Below are 19821 nucleotides of genomic sequence, written 5' to 3'. Positions count from 1 at the left end.
CCAAACTGATGTTTTTCATGGATATTCCGACCCTTCATAAAGGCTACATGTTCCTCAGAAGACTGCCATTCAAAAGAATAGAGATTCTAGCAGAATTCAAAATATTAAGAATCCAAGAGCCCCAATGTTCATAGAAACCATATCTCCGAAAAACTTCCAACACAAAAGACCAACTCACCGTATCAAATTCCTGGGAAATATCAAGCTAAAGACCAATGTTGCCATCCTTGCGCTTGATGTGGAGTTCATTAACCATTTCAGAAGCCAAACTGATGTTTTTCATGGATATTCCGACCCTTCATAAAGGCTACCTGTTCCTCAGAAACAAGCTTATCCAAAACACTACCAACTCTAGCAGCAAGGATATTAGTAAAAATTTTAAAGAAAAAATTACTAAGACCAATAGGTCGAAAATTACGAAGAGTATTTGCACCTCTTACCTTTGGAAGCAAGATGATAAGACTTGAATTCACCCCATTTGGAATCTGACCAGTATTCCAACAAAATTAATTGCCTTAGTCAAATATTCATTAATAATGTCCCAGCAATGACGATAGAAACAACCAGAAAAACCATCCGGCCCTGGAGCACTATCAGCTCCAAGATCAAAAACTGCTTGTTTAATTTTGTCAGGAGTAGGAATTCTGTCCATAACAAGACTTTCTTCCTCTGAGATACTAACATGCTCATAATCAAATAAACTAGCATCCAAATCAGACTCATTGACATTAAATTTGTCCTCATAGAACTGCACCACATGGTCATGCAACTGATCATAGTCTGAAATAATAAGGCCATCACTATCTGTTAATTCTGAAATAGTATTAGAACTCCGACGAATGCGAATGCTATTATGGAAGAAAGTAGCGTTGCTTGAACCCTCCACAAGCCACTGATTCCTTTCCTTTTGCTTAAGCATAGAGTTATGTTGAAGCCGAGTCTCACTAAGCCTAGCCATAACATCCTTCATAAGATTAAGTTTGGAAACATCATTAGGATCTTCATCCGAGCAAAGAGCCGCAGATTCAAACCTCAGCTGGTCTTGCTTCAACTTAGAATGAATATTACCAAAAGCCGTAAGATTCCATTCCTTAATCACCCCCTTTAGCCTCTTGAGTTTATAAGTAAATATGAAATCAAGAGAACCATGAACTGGCATATTCCAACAGTCACTCACCATACGAAGAAATCAGTGTGTAAAAAACACATTTTTTGAATGTGAAAAGGAGCTCTTTTAGGTCTCGGAACAACAAAAGGAAACCCCAAAAGAGTAGAATGGTCGGAAACTTCTCGAGGAAGAGCTTTACACCGCCAATTATCAAATTTCGCTAACCAAGCAGCATTGATAACAGCACGATCCAACATACTAATGATTCTGTGAGAACCCGACTGACCATTAGTCCAAGTAAATTTAGTACCCAAGAAATCTGCTTCGAAAAGATTATTATCATTCATCCAATCTGAAAATTCATTAATTGTTGAAGTCCTAGGCTCAAGACCACCCTTTTCCTCATCAAGTCGAAGGATACAATTGAAATCTCCCATGAATGCCACGAGATCGACGTATCATGGCTATTATGCTGCTGTCAAAGCCTTCACCTAGTAACCAGAACATAACTAGCATGAACAAACAAGATATGAACTCCATCAACCTCAACTGTTATGGCCTGTTTGCTCCTATTAATAACCGAGGGAACAATACCATTTAAGTAGCAAATCCACATATTAGCAATACTAGAAGCAGTCGCATTATGAATAACATGTGGATAAAAACCTTCCAACTGAAGTCTATTACCAAAACCAACCGATCAATGAACTTTTGGTTCCGCAAGACAAAAAATATCCAGCTTGAACTCCCTAATTAACTCTCTAAGTTTACATTGAGTTGCATCACGAGCAACTCCATTTATGTTCCAAAAGAGAACCCGCATAATTAAACTTTGGGGGTTTGAGTTTTAGATAGCTTTACTTGATGAGAAGTATTTGAGAAGTTTAGTCTTGGTGAAGAACCCTTTCGAGCACGAACTCCCAATTCAGATTCTTCCGAGTCCGACATGGAATCATTATCTCTCAAAGCATCAATTTTTGCTTGAAGAGCTATCAACTGCTGCTGCTTAGCACGTTTAGCTACTTCATCAACCTTATTAATCTCCAAAAGAGGGTTATTCAAAGTCTCACCAACTGATCCCAGAATATTGAATTTGTTATGAGAGATATATTCCGAACTTTCTTCAAGAGCATCACACACCGGTGTAGACAAAGATAAAACAGGAATCCTACCAGGATTAGGAAGTCTAGTTCTTGCCAATTCAACATTCCCAACTGGCTTAGTATTCAAGGCAACAGTACTCAACGACTTTTCCATGTTAACTAAAATTGAATGCGCAAGCTTAGCTTGTTTGGCTCTCTCAAACTCAGCTGTAGCCCTGCGCAAAACAGCTTCGGAATTCACGAGTTCATCTTGTAACTGTTGTTCCAACTCAACAGTGTCTTCAATGCTCACAGTAGCAGGCTGTACGTTGTTATCAACTCTTCCCTTTCGATTTTTTTACCATTCATTTGACCTGCAACTTTCCATGTTGTATTAGTCTCACCTTGGTGGATAACTAGAGAATTAGATTGCTGCGACGTACTGGCAGAAGCGGGTGGCGTATTAACTGCAGTAACATGCTTCCTTCTGCACTCTGAGTCTAGGTGACCAACTATTTTGCACTTGGAACAGTATTTCGGCCTTTTCAAGATTTCAAATGGTTGCAAAAAATTGCGCCCACCAGCTTCAACATAAACATAATCTGTATTAAGCTTTGCAAAATTAATATCGATCAGGACTGAGGCGTAATGCCGATACTCATGGTTTAGGGTTCGCTTATCAACCACAATAGGAGTTCCAAGAGATTTTCCCAAAGCTAACAGCGTCTTCTCCACCCACATTTCAACCGGAAGACCTGTAAACTTGACCCAGACGGTAGAGTGAGAGGTATATTGTTTATCAACGTCGAACCCTGGATACCATTCGATCAGACGTAAAGGTTACTCGTTCACAATCCATGGATCCTTGTTACCCTCACGATAAACTTTTTCTTTGTCTTCCTATGTTAACAACTTGATGATGAAGAATCCCCGGTTCATGGGGATGAAACTTCACCTTAGCCTCTCCAAGCTTCCATTGTTGTTCCAAGTTAATCTTAACATCATTGAGTTTGATACCATTGAGATCCAGCCTCCCAATGAGACTGAAGCACCATATTTGACAACCCTCTTCATAATAATCTTGCGGAATAACCACAGCTGGTTTTCCATCTTTGATAGTAGGGTTTGGTAGAGTATAATGTCGATAGCAGTAGAAACATGGTTTTTTTTTTGTTTTTTCCCGTAACAAGTTCAACAAACGTTAGCTTTTGATGACTAGACTCACCAACCGATTGTTCCCCCATCTCTGATCACCAAAGAGATGATCCAAGATGAAGCGCGGAAAAAGTTTTTGAAAAAAATTGAAAACCCTAAAATCGCCAGAGCAAAGTTAGGAGAGAGAGAAAATTTGTTTGCTTGGTCTTTTGTTTTCCAAGGCAATACGTCCAGTTCTCTGATCCCTTTTCTCCTTCACCTATCTTGTAAATATCTTTTTTTCAATATATTTTATTGACTTAGAAAAAAAAAAGCAATACGTCCAGTAAAAATTGCATTTCTATGTACGTTGATTCAAGAAAATATAAAGGAAATCAAATTTCACAATAGAAGAAGGATCAAAGACCAAGCAGAACTAATCCAAATCCTAACAAATTTCATCAATCTTGAATAAAGTAGAAAGACAAAGCTAACACAAACAGAAAGAGTTCATAAAAATGTTGAATTATATATAAGTTAACTCAAAAATCTCTACACACTTTGTTATAAGTCGGAAATTGATTTCTGAGACTAAATTGTAAACTAGATAAACTCACCTTTAACAGAAAAAGTTTGAAAACAAGGTCCTTGTTCGTTCAGACTCGGTTGGTGCTATTACAGCATTGACAACTTCGAAAGTTCCTTGGTTTGTTAAACACAGGTGGAGTTTGATTAAAAGTAGATATGTTTCCATTCGTTTTGTGCACACCTATCGTGAGGCTAACTTCATGGTAGACAACATGGCAAAGAGGGGTTGTTCTCTAAGAAATGGTGAAGGCTTAAACTATGATGAAAGACCATATTTTCTTCATTCGTTAGAATATCCAAATGTTTCATATTTCAGATTTAAGTAGCTTGTAAGTTTTTAGGGTCTTCGGACCTCTTTTCTCGTAAACTCTTTGTACATATTGGCTATTCATCAATACAATTTGTACTTACCAAAAAAAAAAAAGTTTGAAAAATGTATTGTAATCACAATTAATATGTTCTGAGGCAATGCGTCTAGTAAAAACTGCATTTCTATGTTCTGAAGTCAAATTTCACAGTAGAAGAAGGATGAAAGACCAAGAAGAACTAATCTAAATCCTAACAAATTTCATCTATCTTGAATCAGATAGAAAGACAAAGCCAACACAAAAGGAAAGAGTTCATAAAAATGTTGAATTTTATATACGTTAACTCAAAAAAGTCTACACACTTCGTTATAAGTCGTAAATTGATTTTTGAGACTAAATTGTAAATTAGATAAACTCATCTTTAACAGAAAAAGTTTGAAAATGTATTGTATTCACAATTAATATGTTCTAAGGAAATACGTCTAGTAAAAATTGCATTTCTATGTACGTTGATTCAAGAAAATATGAAGGAAGTCAAATTTCACAATAGAAGAAGGATGAAAGACCAAGCAGAACTAATCCAAATCCTAACAAATTTCATTTATCTTGAATCAGATTGAAAGACAAAGCCAACACAAAAGGAAAGAGTTCATAAAAATGTTGAATTTTATATACGTTAACTCAAAAAAGTCTACACACTTCGTTATAAGTCGTAAATTGATTTCTGAGACTAAATTGTAAACTAGATAAACTCATCTTCAACAGAAAAAGTTTGAAAATTGTATTGTAATCACAATTAATATGTTCTAAGGCAATACGTCTAGTGAAAATTGCATTTCTATGTACGTTGATTCAAGAAAATATGAAGGAAGTCCAATTTCACAATAGAAGAAGGATGAAAGACCAAGCATAACTAATCTAATTCCTAACAAATTTCACCTATCTTGAATCAAATAGAAAGACAAAGCCAACACAAAAATAAAGAGTTCATAAAAAAAAAATTGATAAGTCAAAAATTTATATTAAATAAAAGAGATATTTACAAATAAATACAAGAAAAGAGGTCATAGAAACCCCAAAAACTTATAAACTATTTAAATCTAAAATAAGAAACATAAGGATATTCTACTAGAATTAAGAAAATCAAGTCTTCCATCATAGTTTATCTCTTCCCCTTCACCTAGTTGACATCCTCTTTTTGACATAATATCCGCAGCAAAATTGGTTTCACGATATGTATGTTTAAAACGGATTGAATCATATAATTGCCGAATATCTTCCCAACGTTGAATAAAAAACCAAGGCACAGCCATATTTTCCAAAGCATAAATAGCACTAACAGAATCCGACCAAATCAGCACACGTCTAATTCCCCATTTGACATCCCAATCCAATCCAACAATAATTCCATATAATTCCGCAAGAAAACTATTTGTAATGCCCAGGCCAATGCTCATTGCTCCAAGAACGTTACACTCTTCATCACGGACTACAACATCTTCTCCAGCTATACGGCTCCATTACCACGAGCTGCTCCATCACAACATAGCATAATCTCTCCCCTTTCCGAAGGCACCCAAAAAACTTCCACCGGAACTGATGATTGACTTGTCTATGATGTACCTTAAAAAAATTCAAAATATGCAACTCCTCAACAGAATTGAACATGAAACTCTTTAATCTCGAAGAATAATCATGAATAAGAATGAAAATGCGCTTCCTAAAGAAACTCCAGCTGATCGTCTTCTTTTCAAAAACAATTTTGTTTCTAATATTCCAAAGTTCAGACCATTGACCTAGCAAAAAAAAAAACCAAAGTTCAGACCGAGTAACAAGCACAACAATCAACCACAGGTCTTTAACAATTGGACTTTTTCCTTCGGCAGACTTGTAAGCAATTATGAAATCTTGGTGAGGCCGTAAACCAAAAATTTCAGCTATCCACGTCCTGACACTCTGAGCAAAAGTACACGACCAAAGGATATGGTCTAAGGACTCCTCCGCAGACCTGCACAAACAACATATGTTATAAAGAGATATCTTGAAACCGCTTTGGACTTTGTCGAGAGTCGCACAGGCTCCCCTCATTATTTTCCATTTTTGTGCCGCAAGCATTGGGTGAACTGCCTTGCACCAGAGTAAAGACAACTCCAGGAAGAACATGATATTTTGACGAATAATCTCCCTAGCAGAACTTACAGAGAAAACTCCCTTCAAATCCGGCATCCAAAAAAAAAAATCTGGTCCATGACGCAACCTGGGAAGAGTAGCGAGATTAACTCAATCCCGTAAAAAATTGTCACCGTGAGTATTATTGATAAACCAATCCCCATCCACAATTATTTTACTCACTTTTGCTGACCTATCCAAGTTCTGATCTCCTAAAATATCAGCGATAGAAATGGTACCAACCAGATATCAAAATAAAGAGACGTGGATCTTCCATCATTAATCAAAGATTTAGTATTTTGATCAACCATTCTATCAACCCAACGAACACCATGCAGAATAGTAGATTTTATCCCATAATCCTTCACTCTACCGTCCCTACAAGTGTATTTAGCTTCTAAGAACCGAACCCATTTCTTATGTGATCTTTTGATATTCCACTAGAGTTTAGCAACCAAAGCCTTATTCATGACACTCAATCTGGTAAGACCAAGTCCCCCTTCAGAAAGAGGAGAACAGCCTTTATCAAAACCAACAACAAATGCCCTGGATATTCCGGAATCCCCAGACCAAATAAAATTCCGGATCACCCTTTCGCATTGTTGAATGAACTTCAGAGGCCATTTATAAACCGTCATACTATGGATGGAATAACTAGCAATGACAGTTTTAACAAGCACCACTCTATCCTGGTTTTTTTTTTTTTTTGCTAGGTCAAAATGGTTTATTGAAGCAAAACAACGTAATTTCAAGAATTACAAAATCAGAGGCTCTAGGCCACCCCACCCCCATAACCAAAGGGGCAAAAAACTCTAAAAACTCATAAAATAAGCTCCTAAAACACGAAAAAAACATGCAAAAAGAAGAAAACTAGAAAATTAAAAACGTTTTCGTCCCTTATTTCCAACTCTAAATTTCTTCTTCTTGGGAATGAGACCAGCAATAATTTGAGTCAAATCATAGTCTCCATAAGACTCCTTATAAACATCTTCATAATCATCATAGGTTTCATCATAGTCATAATCCTCTATCCTGGAATGAAAGCATTTTACCTTTCCAGACAGCTAATTGATTTTTCATTTTAACAATGACAGTATATATATGTCTATATCTCACCGCCCCTAGCATGATTTTCACTCCCAAATAACGATCAGGAAAAGAAGCAAGACTCATACCAAGAAAATAAACAATAGTTCTCCGTCTACTCAAAGACCCCCCATCATAATAAATTTTAGTTTTCTGCCTGCAAACGGTTTTCCCAGAAACACGATGATACTGCTCTAGTAAAGAAACCATATTTCTCACACTTTTCATATTTCCTTTACAAAAAATCATAATATCATCAGCAAAGAATAAATGAGTAGGGGAAATACCATTTCTCGTAACCATTGGTGACATTTTATTCTCCTTAAAAAGCTTAGGAATGTTCCCGCTAAGGACATCTTCAATCAAAACAAAAATCAAGGAAGAAAGGGTATCACCTTGACGTAAACCTCTATTAATTTTGAATAACCCTTCCGCACAGAAATTTAAAAGAACAGAAATACGAGCAGATTGTAAGATAGAAAGGATCCATGTACACCAATCATCAGAAAAACCATACCTGCGGAGCACCTCCAAAACAAAAAGACCAACTAACAGTATCAAAAACCTGAGAAATATCCAATTTAATTCCCAAATCGCCATCCTTGCTTTTAATATGAAGCTCATTAACCATCTCAGAGGCCAAGCTAATATTTTCGTGAATATTTCTCTCTTTCATGAAAGCCACTTGTTCCTCAGAGACAAGTTTTTCCAAAACACTTCCCAGTCTGGTAGTTTAAATTTTAGTAAAGATCTTGAAAAAGAAATTACTAAGGCCAATAGGTCTAAAATTCCGAAGAGAATTAGCTCCTCTAACCTTTGCCAGGAGATAATAAGACTCGAATTAGCCCCACTAGGAGTAAATTTATGTTGCCAGCAAAAAAGAATTGCTACAAATAAATCATGTTGGATAATCTCCCAACAATGCCTATAGAAACAACCCGAGAAACCATCAGGACCCGGAGCACTGTCAGCCCCTAAATCAAAAACAACCTTTTGAATCTCCTCCACCGTAGGCAAACTGTCCATACGCTGTTGTTCCTCCAAAGTAATAGACAAATGATCGTAATCAAAAATCCGATCTTCAACCGGCATTTCCACACTATTAAACTTGTTATCATAATAAGAAACAACATGTTGGCACAATTGATCCCCATCTGTGATAGTATTACCAGCATCATCCACAAGCTCGGAAATAGTGTTATTACCTCTACGAATGTGAATGGTATTATGCAGAAAACTAGAGTTACTAGCTCCCTCCAAAAGCCATTTGTTCCTTGCTTTTTGGCAAAGCATAATATTTTGTTGCTTGGTCAAATAATCATTTTTTCTTTTTTCTCTCTCCTAATTTTGCTCTGGCGATTTTAGGGTTTTGCACTTTTTTTCAAAAAACAATTCACGCGCTTCATCTTGGATCATCACTTTGGTGATTCAAGATGGGTGATAGTTCTCAAAATACTCAGTTGAGAACTCTCACTTATGCTGATCAAGTTAAGGGAAAACAACAGTTGCCAACAACCTCAATAGACCTAAGTTCGCTACCTATTCCAACTGTGAAAGAAGGGAAACCTGCTGTGGTGCTTCCTGAATCGTTCTATTTGGAAGGATGTGATATTTGGAAATTTAGCCTTATTGGGCGTTTCGATTTAAAAGGAGTTAACTTTTAAGATGTGAAGAACAACCTTGAGGAACAATGGCAGTTAGGTCAGGGACGTGTCCAATTTGTTCTAATGAACAGGGGTTTCTTTACAATCAAGTTACAATCACAAGCTGATAAAGACAAGTTGTTGAATGTTGAAGCATGGTTTTTAGATCATCAAAAGCTAAACCTAATTGAATGGTTTCCAAGTTTTGACGCTGACAAACAAAGGACCTCACATGCTTCCATGTGGGTCAAGTTTCCAGGCTTGCCGCTAGAGTTTTGGATTGAAGAACGCTACTTTCCATGGCAAAATCGTTGGGTACTCCAATAGTGGTAGATAAGCGTACTCTTGAACATGAATATGGACACTTTACTTCAGTCTTAGTTGACATAAACTTTGCTGAAACGGCTACAGATTCTATTCATGTTACTGTAGGGGGTTTGGACTTATGGCAGCCGGTGGAGATTCAAAAAAAGCCAAAATTTTGCACAAAGTGTAAGATTATTGGGCATAATGATCAGGAATGCAAGAAACAAACATCAAACTCTTCTGTTCAGGCACCTGCACAACAAAAGAGTAATGCTAATCAGTCTCATACTCCTGGAGATAGGGCTAACAACAATGCCAATCAAGTTAACAATGTTTCTGGTGAGTGGCAAGTTGATAAATGTAGGAAGGGTAAGAATGCGCCTAAAAATCCAGTTTCCCCTGAAGTTGTAGTTACTAAGGTGGTGGAGGCTAATAATTTGGAGTATACTGCTCAGATGGTGAAAGCTAAGCAGTTGGAGGTTGAATATACTAAGTCCAAAGCTGCTTTTGGATCTTCCTTTGTTGAATTGGCGAGAACTAAACAAGTGCAGGATTCAAACTCAGTTTTAGTGCATAGTGGCAAAGTGGGTGAAACTAGGCCACTGAGTGCTAAGTCAGGTGTGGTTGGAAATATGATTCCTAACCCTGATAGGACTCTTGTTATCCCTGCGACTCCTTTTTGTGATCAATTGTTAGCTGGAGAATTTGTTTTGCAAAATAAATTTGACGCTCTCAACTCAATCCCAGTTGCGGAAAGCTCTTGTGATGCTCAGTTTAGAGTTGACCAGGAAGCTAGGAGAGCACTGATTACTGCTTTAACTCGAGTTGCAGCCAGGGTTCCTCGACAGGATTCAGTTTTCGAAATCTCTTCAGCTACGGATTTGGATACAAACAATTTAAGTAACCTTGTTATACAAGGAAATTCACCAGGTTTGAATACTGGTGTTTCTCCACAGCTAGTTAACTCCTCCAATCCCAGTTTATAATGCATGTTCTTTTTTGGAACATCAATGGATTTTCTCGTGATGAGTCGCGAAATTTTACTTAGAGATTTTAAACCTGACGTATTCTGTCTTGCTGAGCCTAAGGTACATTGTACTCTTAATATTTTTTGCAGGGCTTACATGTTGAGGGTTATAAAAAAGAAGTTATACATAATTTTATTGGTTCGTCTAAAGGGAATTTATGGATTTGATGGTACGTTGATATGACTACTCCGGTGGTTATTAATTCTAGTAGACGGGCAATTTCTATTGAAACGGAAGGTGTTCTTATATCTTTTGTTCATGCTAGTTGTTTTCAAGTTACACGAAGAAGCTTATGGCAGCAGCTTTCTTCAGTTGATAATAGTACTCCACGGTTGGTCATGGGTGATTTCAATTGTTTGCTTCATAATGATGAAAAGAAAGGGGGTTGTAAACCACGTACTTCAGCTATTAATGATTTCAGTTATTGGCTAGATGACCATAACCTTTTTGAAGCTGATTCTTTGGGTTCTAAATACACTTGGGCCAATGGTCAATCAGGTGTTCATAGAATTCTTTGCAAGTTGGATCGGGCTGTCATTAATGAAGCATGGCTTACGAAGTTTGAGAATTGGCGGTGTAAAGCTCTTCCTCGTGAAGTTTCTGATCATTCTACGCTTATAGGCTATCCTTTTGTAAATTCAAGACCTAAAAGAGCTCCTTTTAGAGTTCAAAAAATGTGGTTCACTCATCCTGATTTCATGTGTATGGTTATGGAGAGTTGGAATGCTCCTGTTTCTGGTTCCCCTGCTTATATCTACCCCTTCAAGCTTAAGAGATTAAAGGCTGACATGAAGGAGTGGAATTTACGTGTTTTTGGTAATATTAATGCTAGACTCAAACATGTTAAATTAACAATGGAGTTGCTCTTCGTATTTCTGATGAGGATCCGGAAGACGTAACTAAGCTGAATTTTGCTGAGGAGGCTTCGGTTACACTTCAGGAAATCCGTATGCGTCAATCCATTATGTTGAAGCAAAAATCTCGTAATAAGTGGCTTACTGACGGTGCAAGTAATACTTCTTTCTTTCATGCCAATATTCCAACTCGCAGGAGCAGCAATATGATTTCGGTATTGGTAGATGATGATGGGAATATTCTCTCTAATTGTGACCAGATTAGAGATTACACGGTAACTTATTTTGAGTCTAAATTTAATGGGGAAGAGCTTCCAATTGATGAGCATGACATTATCTCTATGGAGGAAAGTCAAAGAATGGATGCGATTCCTACTTATGATGAAATAAAGGCTGCTATTTATGACCTTGATGCTGATAGTTCTCCAGGACCTGATGGTTTCTCTAGATGTTTTTATAGACATTGTTGGGACGTGATTCAACAAGACTTATACAATGCTATTATTTATTGTTGGCAACAACAAAGGATTCCTAATGGGGTAAATTCTAGTCTTCTGATTTTATTGGCCAAGGTAAGGGGTGCTAATACTCTTCGTAACTTTCGGCCTATTGGTCTTAGTAATTTTTTCCTTAAAATTTTTACTAAGATCCTAGCTACAAGACTTGGAAGTGTTCTTGATAAGCTGGTTTCAGAGGAGCAAGTTGCTTTTATGAAGGTTAGAAATATTCATGAGAACATCAGTGTGGCGTCGGAGATGGTGAATGATCTGAAAACTAAGCGGAAAAATGGCAATGTGGGCCTAAAGCTATACGTTACTCAAGCTTTTGACACGGTTAGTGGGTCTTTTGTCTTAGAGGTGTTTTGAAGGTATGGTTTTCCCCAAAGCTGGTGTTCTTGGATTTATTCGATTCTCAGTTCAGCCCGTATTTCTATCCTCCTCAATGGTAGTCCAGAAGGTTTTTTCAAGATTAATAGAGGCCCACGTCAAGGTGATCCTTTGTCTCTTCTTATCTTCGTGCTGATTGAAGATGTTCTTAGTAGAAACCTCACCAAGCTCTTTCTTGAGAAAAAAATGACGCCAATGCTTTCGAGAAAAGGTATTTCTCCTACTCATCTTTTTTTCGCTGATGACATAATGATATTTTGCAAAGGTAACTTGAAGAGTTTGCATAATCTTCTTACGTTACTTGGTAAATATCAATCGGCCTCGGGTCAAACAGTATGTCATCAAAAAAACAAGGTTTTTTATGGTGGAACCTTGAGTCGTTGTAGAACTATCACGGATTCACTTGGTATGGAAGTCTGTACTTTCCTGGACAGATATTTAGGTGTCCAAATTATGCCTGGAGCTATTAAATATCGTCATATAAGTAATGTTATTGATAAAATCAAGAAGCAACTTTCAATTTGGAAAGGAAAAATTCTTTCTTTTCAAGACCGTGTGGTTCTTATTAACTCTGTGATTGCTAGCTATGCCATTCACAATATGGTTGTTTACAAATGGCCAAGGAAGTTCATTATGCAATGTGAGCGGGTTATACGCAATTTTCTTTGGTCCGGGGATTCATAAGTTGCGAGGAAGTTTGTGGTTGGTTTTTAAAAAGTTTGCAGCCCTGTGAAGGAAGGTGGTTTGAGTCTCTTCAGCCTTTTTGGAGGCTCCAAAGAAGAAAACTAAGAACAAAGGAGGGGGTAGAGACACTTGATTCTTTACTTTGTTTGTTTTCTGGTTTTTTTTAGCTATGAGTCTCTTGAGCCTTTTTGGCTTTTGGAGAAGTTATTATTTTCAAATAGTTTACAAGTTTTTGGGGTTTTTCGACCTCTTTTCTTGTAAACTACTCTTGTAAATTTGATTTATATTAATACATTTTTGACTTATCAAAAAAAAAAAGTTTGAGTATTACAAGTATGGCAGTTACAAATAGGGCTCTTCTCATGAAATTTTGGTGTAGTATTCGTTCTTCTAATAAGAAGTGGGCGCGTTTCTTATGGGCGAAATATACTACACAGACTGGTAGAATTAAGAAATATGGTGTGAACTCTTCTATCTTGCCTGGTGTTAGATTGGTTCATAATATTGTGGATAGAAATACGAAAGTGCTTCTTGGTGATGGGCGAGCCACTTCTCTTTATTATGATGTTTGGAATGGTAATGAATGAATTGCTAATATTCTTGGTGATAATGAGCTGAATAGTACTGTCATGGTAAGTACTTTGCTTTCTAACAATGAATGGCAGCTGCAAGGCGATCATATTCAGAATTTGCTTCGTGCGGGAGTGGATTTGAATAACTTACCAACGCCACAAGGAGGAGATGATCATAGAGTCTGGATCCCGAAGATGAGAGGTAACTTTACTGTCAGTTCAGCAAAACAGCTAATAAGGAAGAAGTATAATGTCTTGGACGTGTATGGGCTGTTGTGGAGGAAGGTTATACATCCAAACTTAGCTGCACAAAATTGGAAGGTGGTGCGAGAAGCTTGTGCTACGCAAGACAAAATCAGGATCAGATGCAGGGTCAATCTTACTAATAAGTGTTACCTTTGCAAGTCCAAATTTCAGTTTAGTGAGTTCACGGACTCTTGAATTTTCTCTCTCCTAAAAAAGCTCTGGCGATTTTAGGGTTTAAAAAAAAATCACGTTTTCTCTAATCTTGTTCATCCTTTGGGTGTTTCAAGATGGGGAAATCTTCGGATCCCGGTAATATGAAGATTATATCTTTTGCAGAAATGGTTGCTGGTAAGAAACAACTAAATACCACTTCCATTGATTTGGGTACGCTTCCTAACCCTACTATGGAAGACGGAAAACCATCCTTGGTGATTCCAGACAATTTCTTTCAAAAGGGATGTGCTATATGGCAGTATAGTCTCATTGGGAGGCTTGTTTTTAAGGATATGAATTTTGGCGTTGTTAAAAAGTCACTTGTAGAACAATGGCAGCTGGGTGAAGATAAAGTGAAGTTCGTGCCTATGAGTAAAGGTTTTTTCATTATAAAGTTATCTTCCAAAGAGGATCAGCAAAAAGTGAACCGTAAGGAGTCATGGATTGTTGAAAATCAAGCATTGAAGTTGCAAGAGTGGTTTCCAAGTTTTGATCCTTCAAAACAAAGAACTTCTCATGTTGTTGTCTGGGTAAAGTTTCCAGGTCTTCCCATGGAATTATGGACGGAAGAAACCCTCTTATCCTTAGGTAAAACTCTTGGTACACCTATTGTGGTGGATTCAAAAACTTTAAATCATGATTATGGTTATTTTGCATCTGTTTTGATTGATATTAATTTTGCTGAAAACGTTGCTGAGGAGATCATTCTCTCATCTGGTGGGAGGAAATTTTCACAATCAGTGGATATTCCTAAGAAGCCTGCATATTGTAAACATTGCAATATCATAGGACATGCCTATGCTGATTGTAAAATCATAACGGAGGGACAAAAACCATGTTTCTACTGCTATCGACATTACTACTCTACCAAACCCTACTATCAAAGATGGAAAACCAGCTGTGGTTGTTCCGCAAGATTATTATGAAGAGGGCTGTCAAATATGGTGCTTCAGTCTCATTGGGAGGCTGGATCTCAAGGGTATCAAACTCAATGATGTTAAGATTAACTTGGAACAACAATGGAAGCTTGGAGAGGCTAAGGTGCAGTTCATCCCCATGAACCGGGGATTCTTCATCATCAAGTTGTTAACACAGGAATACAAAGAAAATTTTTATCGTGAGGGTAACAAGGATCCATGGATTGTGAACGAGCAACCTTTACGTCTGATCGAATGGTATCCAGGGTTCGACGTTGATAAACAATATACCTCTCACTCTACCGTCTGGGTCAAGTTTCCAGGTCTTCCGGTTGAAATGTGGGTGGAGAAGACGCTGTTAGCTTTAGGAAAATCTCTTGGAACTCCTATTGTGGTTGATAAGCGAACCCTAAACCATGAGTATGGGCATTACGCCTCAGTCCTGATCGATATTGATTTTGCAAAGCTTAATACAGATTATGTTTATGTTGAAGCTGGTGGACGCAATTTTTTGCAACCATTTGAAATCTTGAAAAGGCCGAAATATTATTCCAAGTGCAAAATAGTTGGTCACCTAGACTCAGAGTGCAGAAAGAAGCATGTTACTGCAGTTAATACGCCACCCGTTACTGCATACAGTACGTCGCAGCAATCTCATGCTCTAGTTATCCACCAGGGTGAGACTAATACAGCATGGCAAGTTGCAGGTCAAATAAGAATGGTAAAAAAATCGAAAGGGAGTTGATAACAACGTACACCTGCTACTGTGAGCATTGAAGACACTGTTGAGTTGGAACAACAGTTAGAAGATGAACTCGTGAATTCCGAAGCATTTGCGCAGGGCTACAGCTGAGTTTGAGAGAGCCAACAAGCTAAGCTTGCGCATTCAGTTTTAGTTAACATGGAAAGTCGCTGAGTACTGTTGCCTTGAATACTAAGCCAGTTGGGAATGTTGAATTGGCAAGAACTAGACTTCCTAATCCTGGTAGGATTCCTGTTTATCTTTGTCTACACCGTTGTGTGATGCTCTGAAGAAAGTTCGGATATATCTCTCATAACAAATTCAATATTCTGGGATCAGTTGGTGAGACTTTGAATAACCCTCTTTTGGAGATTAATAAGGTTGATGAAGTCTAAACGTGCTAAGCAGCAGCAGTTGATAGCTCTTCAAGCAAAAATTGATGCTTTGAGAGATAATGATTCCATGTCGGACTCGGAAGAATCTGAATTGGGAGTTCGTGCTCGAAAGGGTTCTTCACCAAGACTAAAATCCTCCTCAAATACTTCTCATCCAGTAAAGCTATCTAAAACTCAAACCCCCAAATTTAATTATGCAGGTTCTCTTTTGGAACATAAATGGATTTGCTCGTGATGCAACTCAATGTAAACTTAGTGAGTTAATTAGGGAGTTCAAGCCGGATATTTTTTGTCTTGCGGAACCAAAAGTTCATTGCTCGGTTGGTTTTGGTAATAGACTTCAGTTGGAAGGTTTTTATCCACATGTTATTCATAATGCGACTGCTTCTAGTATTGCTAATATGTGGATTTGCTACTTAAATGGTATTGTTCCCTCGGTTATTAATAGGAGCAAACATCCATAACAGTTGAGGTTGATGGAGTTCATATCTCGTTTGTCCATGCTAGTTATGTTCAGGTTACTAGGCGAAGGCTTTGGCAGCAGCTTAATAGCCATGATACGTCGATCTCGTGTCTTGTCATGGGAAATTTCAATTGTATCCTTCGACTTGATGAGAAAAAGGGCGGGTCTTGAGCCTAGGACTTCAGCAATTAATGAATCAACGTACATAGAAATGCAATTTTTACTAGACGTATTGCCTTAGAACATATAATTGTAATTACAATACATTTTCAAACTTTTTATGTTAAGATGATTATCTAGTTTACAATTTAGTCTCAGAAATCAATTTCCGACTTAAGCGAAATGTGTAGACTTTTTTGAGTTGACGTATATAAAGTTCAACATTTTTATGAACTCTTTCTTTTTATGTTGGCTTTGTCTTTCTATTTGATTCAAGATAGATGAAATTTGTTAGATTTAGATTACTTCTTCATGGTCTTTCATCTTTCTTCTATTGTGAAATTTGACTTCCTTCATATTTTCTTGAATCAACGTACATAGAAATGCAATTTTTACTAGACGTATTGCCTTAGAGCATATTAATTGTAATTACAATACATTATCCAAACTTTTTTTGTTAAAGATGACTTTATATCCAGTTTACAATTTATCTCAAAATAAATTTCCGACTTATAATGAAGTGTGTAAACTTTTTTGAGTTAACCTATATTAAATTCAACATTTTTATAACTCTTTATTTTTGTGTTGGCTTTGTCTTTCTATTTGATTCAAGATAGATGAAATTTTTTAGGATTTCGATTAGTTCTGCATTGCCTTTCATCCTTCTTCTATTGTGAAATTTGACTTCCTTCATATTTTCTTAAATCAACGTACATAGAAATGCAATTTTTAGTAGACGTAATGCCTTAGAACATATTATTTGTGATTACAATACATTTTTCAAACTTTTTCAGTTAAAGATGAGTTTATCTAGTTACAATTTAGTCCCAGAAATCATTTCCGACTTATAACGAAATGTGTAGACTTTTTTGAGTTAACGTATATAAAATTCAACATTTTTATGAACTGTTTCTTTTTTGTGTTGGCTTTGTCTTTCTATTTGATTCAAGATATGAAATTTATTAGGATTTGGATTAGTTCTGCATGGTCTTTCACTCCGTCTCTATGTGAAATTTGACTTCTTCATATTTTCTTGAATCAACGTACATAGAAATGCAATTTTTACTACACATATTGCCTTAAAACATATTAATTGTTATTACAATATATTTTTCAAACTTTTTCTGTTAAAGATGAGTTTATCTAGTTTACAATTTAGTCTCAGAAATCAATTTCTAACTTATAACGAAGTGTGTAGACTTTTTTGAGTTAACGTATATTAAATTCAACATTTTTATGAACTCTTTGTTTTTGTGTTGGCTTTGTCTTGCTATTTGATTCAAGATAGATGAAATTTGTTAGGATTTGGATTAGGTCTGCATGGTCTTGCATCCTTCTTCTATTGTGAAATTTGACTTCCTTCATATTTTCTTGAATCAACGTACATAGAAATGCAATTTTTACTAGACGTATTGCCTTAGAATATATAATTGTATTACAATACATTTATCAAACTTTTCCTGTTAAAGATGAGTTTATCTAGTTTACAATTTAGTCTCAGAAATCAATTTCCGACTTATAACGAAATGTGCAGAGTTTTTTGAGTTAACGTATATAAAATTCAACATTTTTATGAACTCTTTCTTTTTATGTTGGCTTTGTCTTTCTATTTGATTCAATATAGATGAAATTTGTTAGGATTTGGATTAGTTCTGCATGGTCTTTCATTTTTCTTCTACTGTGAAATTTGACTTGCTTCATATTTTCTTGAATCAACGTACATAGAAATGCAATTTTAACTAGACGTATTGCCTTAGAACATATTAATTGTAATTACAATGCATTTCTCAAACTTTTTCTGTTAAAGATGAGTTTATCTAGTTTACAATTTAGTCTCAGAAATCAATTTCCGACTTATAAAGAAATGTGTAGACTTTTTTGAGTTAACGTATATAAAATTCAACATTTTTATGAACTGTTTCTTTTTGTGTTGGCTTTGTCTTTCTATGCGATTCAAGATAGATGATATTTGTTAGGATTTGGATTAGTTCTGCATGGTATTTCATTCTTCTCCTATTGTGAAATTTGACTTGATTCATATTTTCTTGAATCAACGTACATAGAAATACAATTTTTACTATACGTATTGCCTTAGAACATATTAATTGTAATTACAATACATTTTTCAAACTTTTTCTGTTAAAGATGAGTTTATCTAGTTTACAATTTAGTCTCAGAAATCAATTTCCGACTTATAACGATATGTGTATACTTTTTTAAGTTAACGCATATTAAATTCAACATTTTATGAACTGTTTCTTTTTGTGTTGGATTTGTCTTTCTATTCGATTCAAGATAGATGAAATTTGTTAGGATTTGTATTAGTTCTGCATGGTCTTTCATTCTTCTTCTATTGTGAAATATGACTTGCTTCATATTTACTTGAATCAACGTACATAGAAATGCAATTTTTACTAGACGTATTGCCTTAGAACATATTAATTGTAATTACAATACATTTTTCAAACTTTTTCTGTTAAAGATGAGTTTATCTAGTTTACAATTTAGTCTCAGAAATCAATTTCCGACTTATAACGAAATGTGAAGACTTTTTTGAGTTAACGTATATAAAATTCAACATTTTTATAAACTCTTTCTTTTTATGTTGGCTTTGTCTTTCTATTTGATTCAAGATAGATGAAATTTGTTTGGATTTGGATTAGTTCTGCATGATCTTTCATCTTTCTTCTATTATGAAATTTGACTTCCTTCATATTTTCTTGAATCAACATAATCAAAGAAAAAGAGGGAGGAAAGAGAATGTCCGTTTTTTTCTTTTTTTGGCGATTTTGGAAAACAAAATATTTTCACGTTTAGGGTTTCAAGCTTTATGTCTTCGGATTATCAGAATCAATACGTTGATTCATGATGATTCATTCTTTAGATAATATTCCTAGTAGCTCAAATCAGAACCATGCTAAAACAGTTTCTTTTGCTGAAAAAGTTAGGGAACGTAAAACCCTAAATCCAACTTCAGTTGATATTTCCTTGTTACCAAATCCTACTCTTGTTGAGGGTGAGCCAGCTCTTGTCATCCCTAATGATTATTATCAGGAAGGATGCAAGCCTTTTCAATATAGCTTCATAGCTAGACTGGATGCTACAGGTTTAAAGTTTGTTGAGGTTCAAAAAATCCTTGAAAATCAATGGAAACTTAAGAATAGGTGTAAGTTTATACCTATGAGCAAAGGATTCTTTGTTATTATGTTATCTTCAGAATTGGAAAAGGAGAAGATT

At 36.0% G+C, this 19821-nt stretch overlaps 1 protein-coding gene across 1 annotated transcript; it reads right to left on the bottom strand.

The window, feature by feature from the left end:
• Positions 1–469: 469 nt before the first annotated feature.
• On the bottom strand, positions 470–1545 carry LOC113311889. Its single transcript, XM_026560681.1, has 2 exons — positions 1308–1545; positions 470–1152 (listed from the first exon to the last, which is right to left on the bottom strand). The coding sequence occupies exons 1-2, from the start codon at positions 1543–1545 to the stop codon at positions 470–472; spliced, it is 921 nt and encodes a 306-aa protein (XP_026416466.1).
• Positions 1546–19821: the final 18276 nt, after the last annotated feature.

Source organism: Papaver somniferum, chromosome 9, assembly GCF_003573695.1.
Source record: "Papaver somniferum cultivar HN1 chromosome 9, ASM357369v1, whole genome shotgun sequence".
Lineage (NCBI taxonomy): Eukaryota > Viridiplantae > Streptophyta > Magnoliopsida > Ranunculales > Papaveraceae > Papaver > Papaver somniferum.
This window is presented reverse-complemented; position numbering and strand designations above follow the sequence as displayed.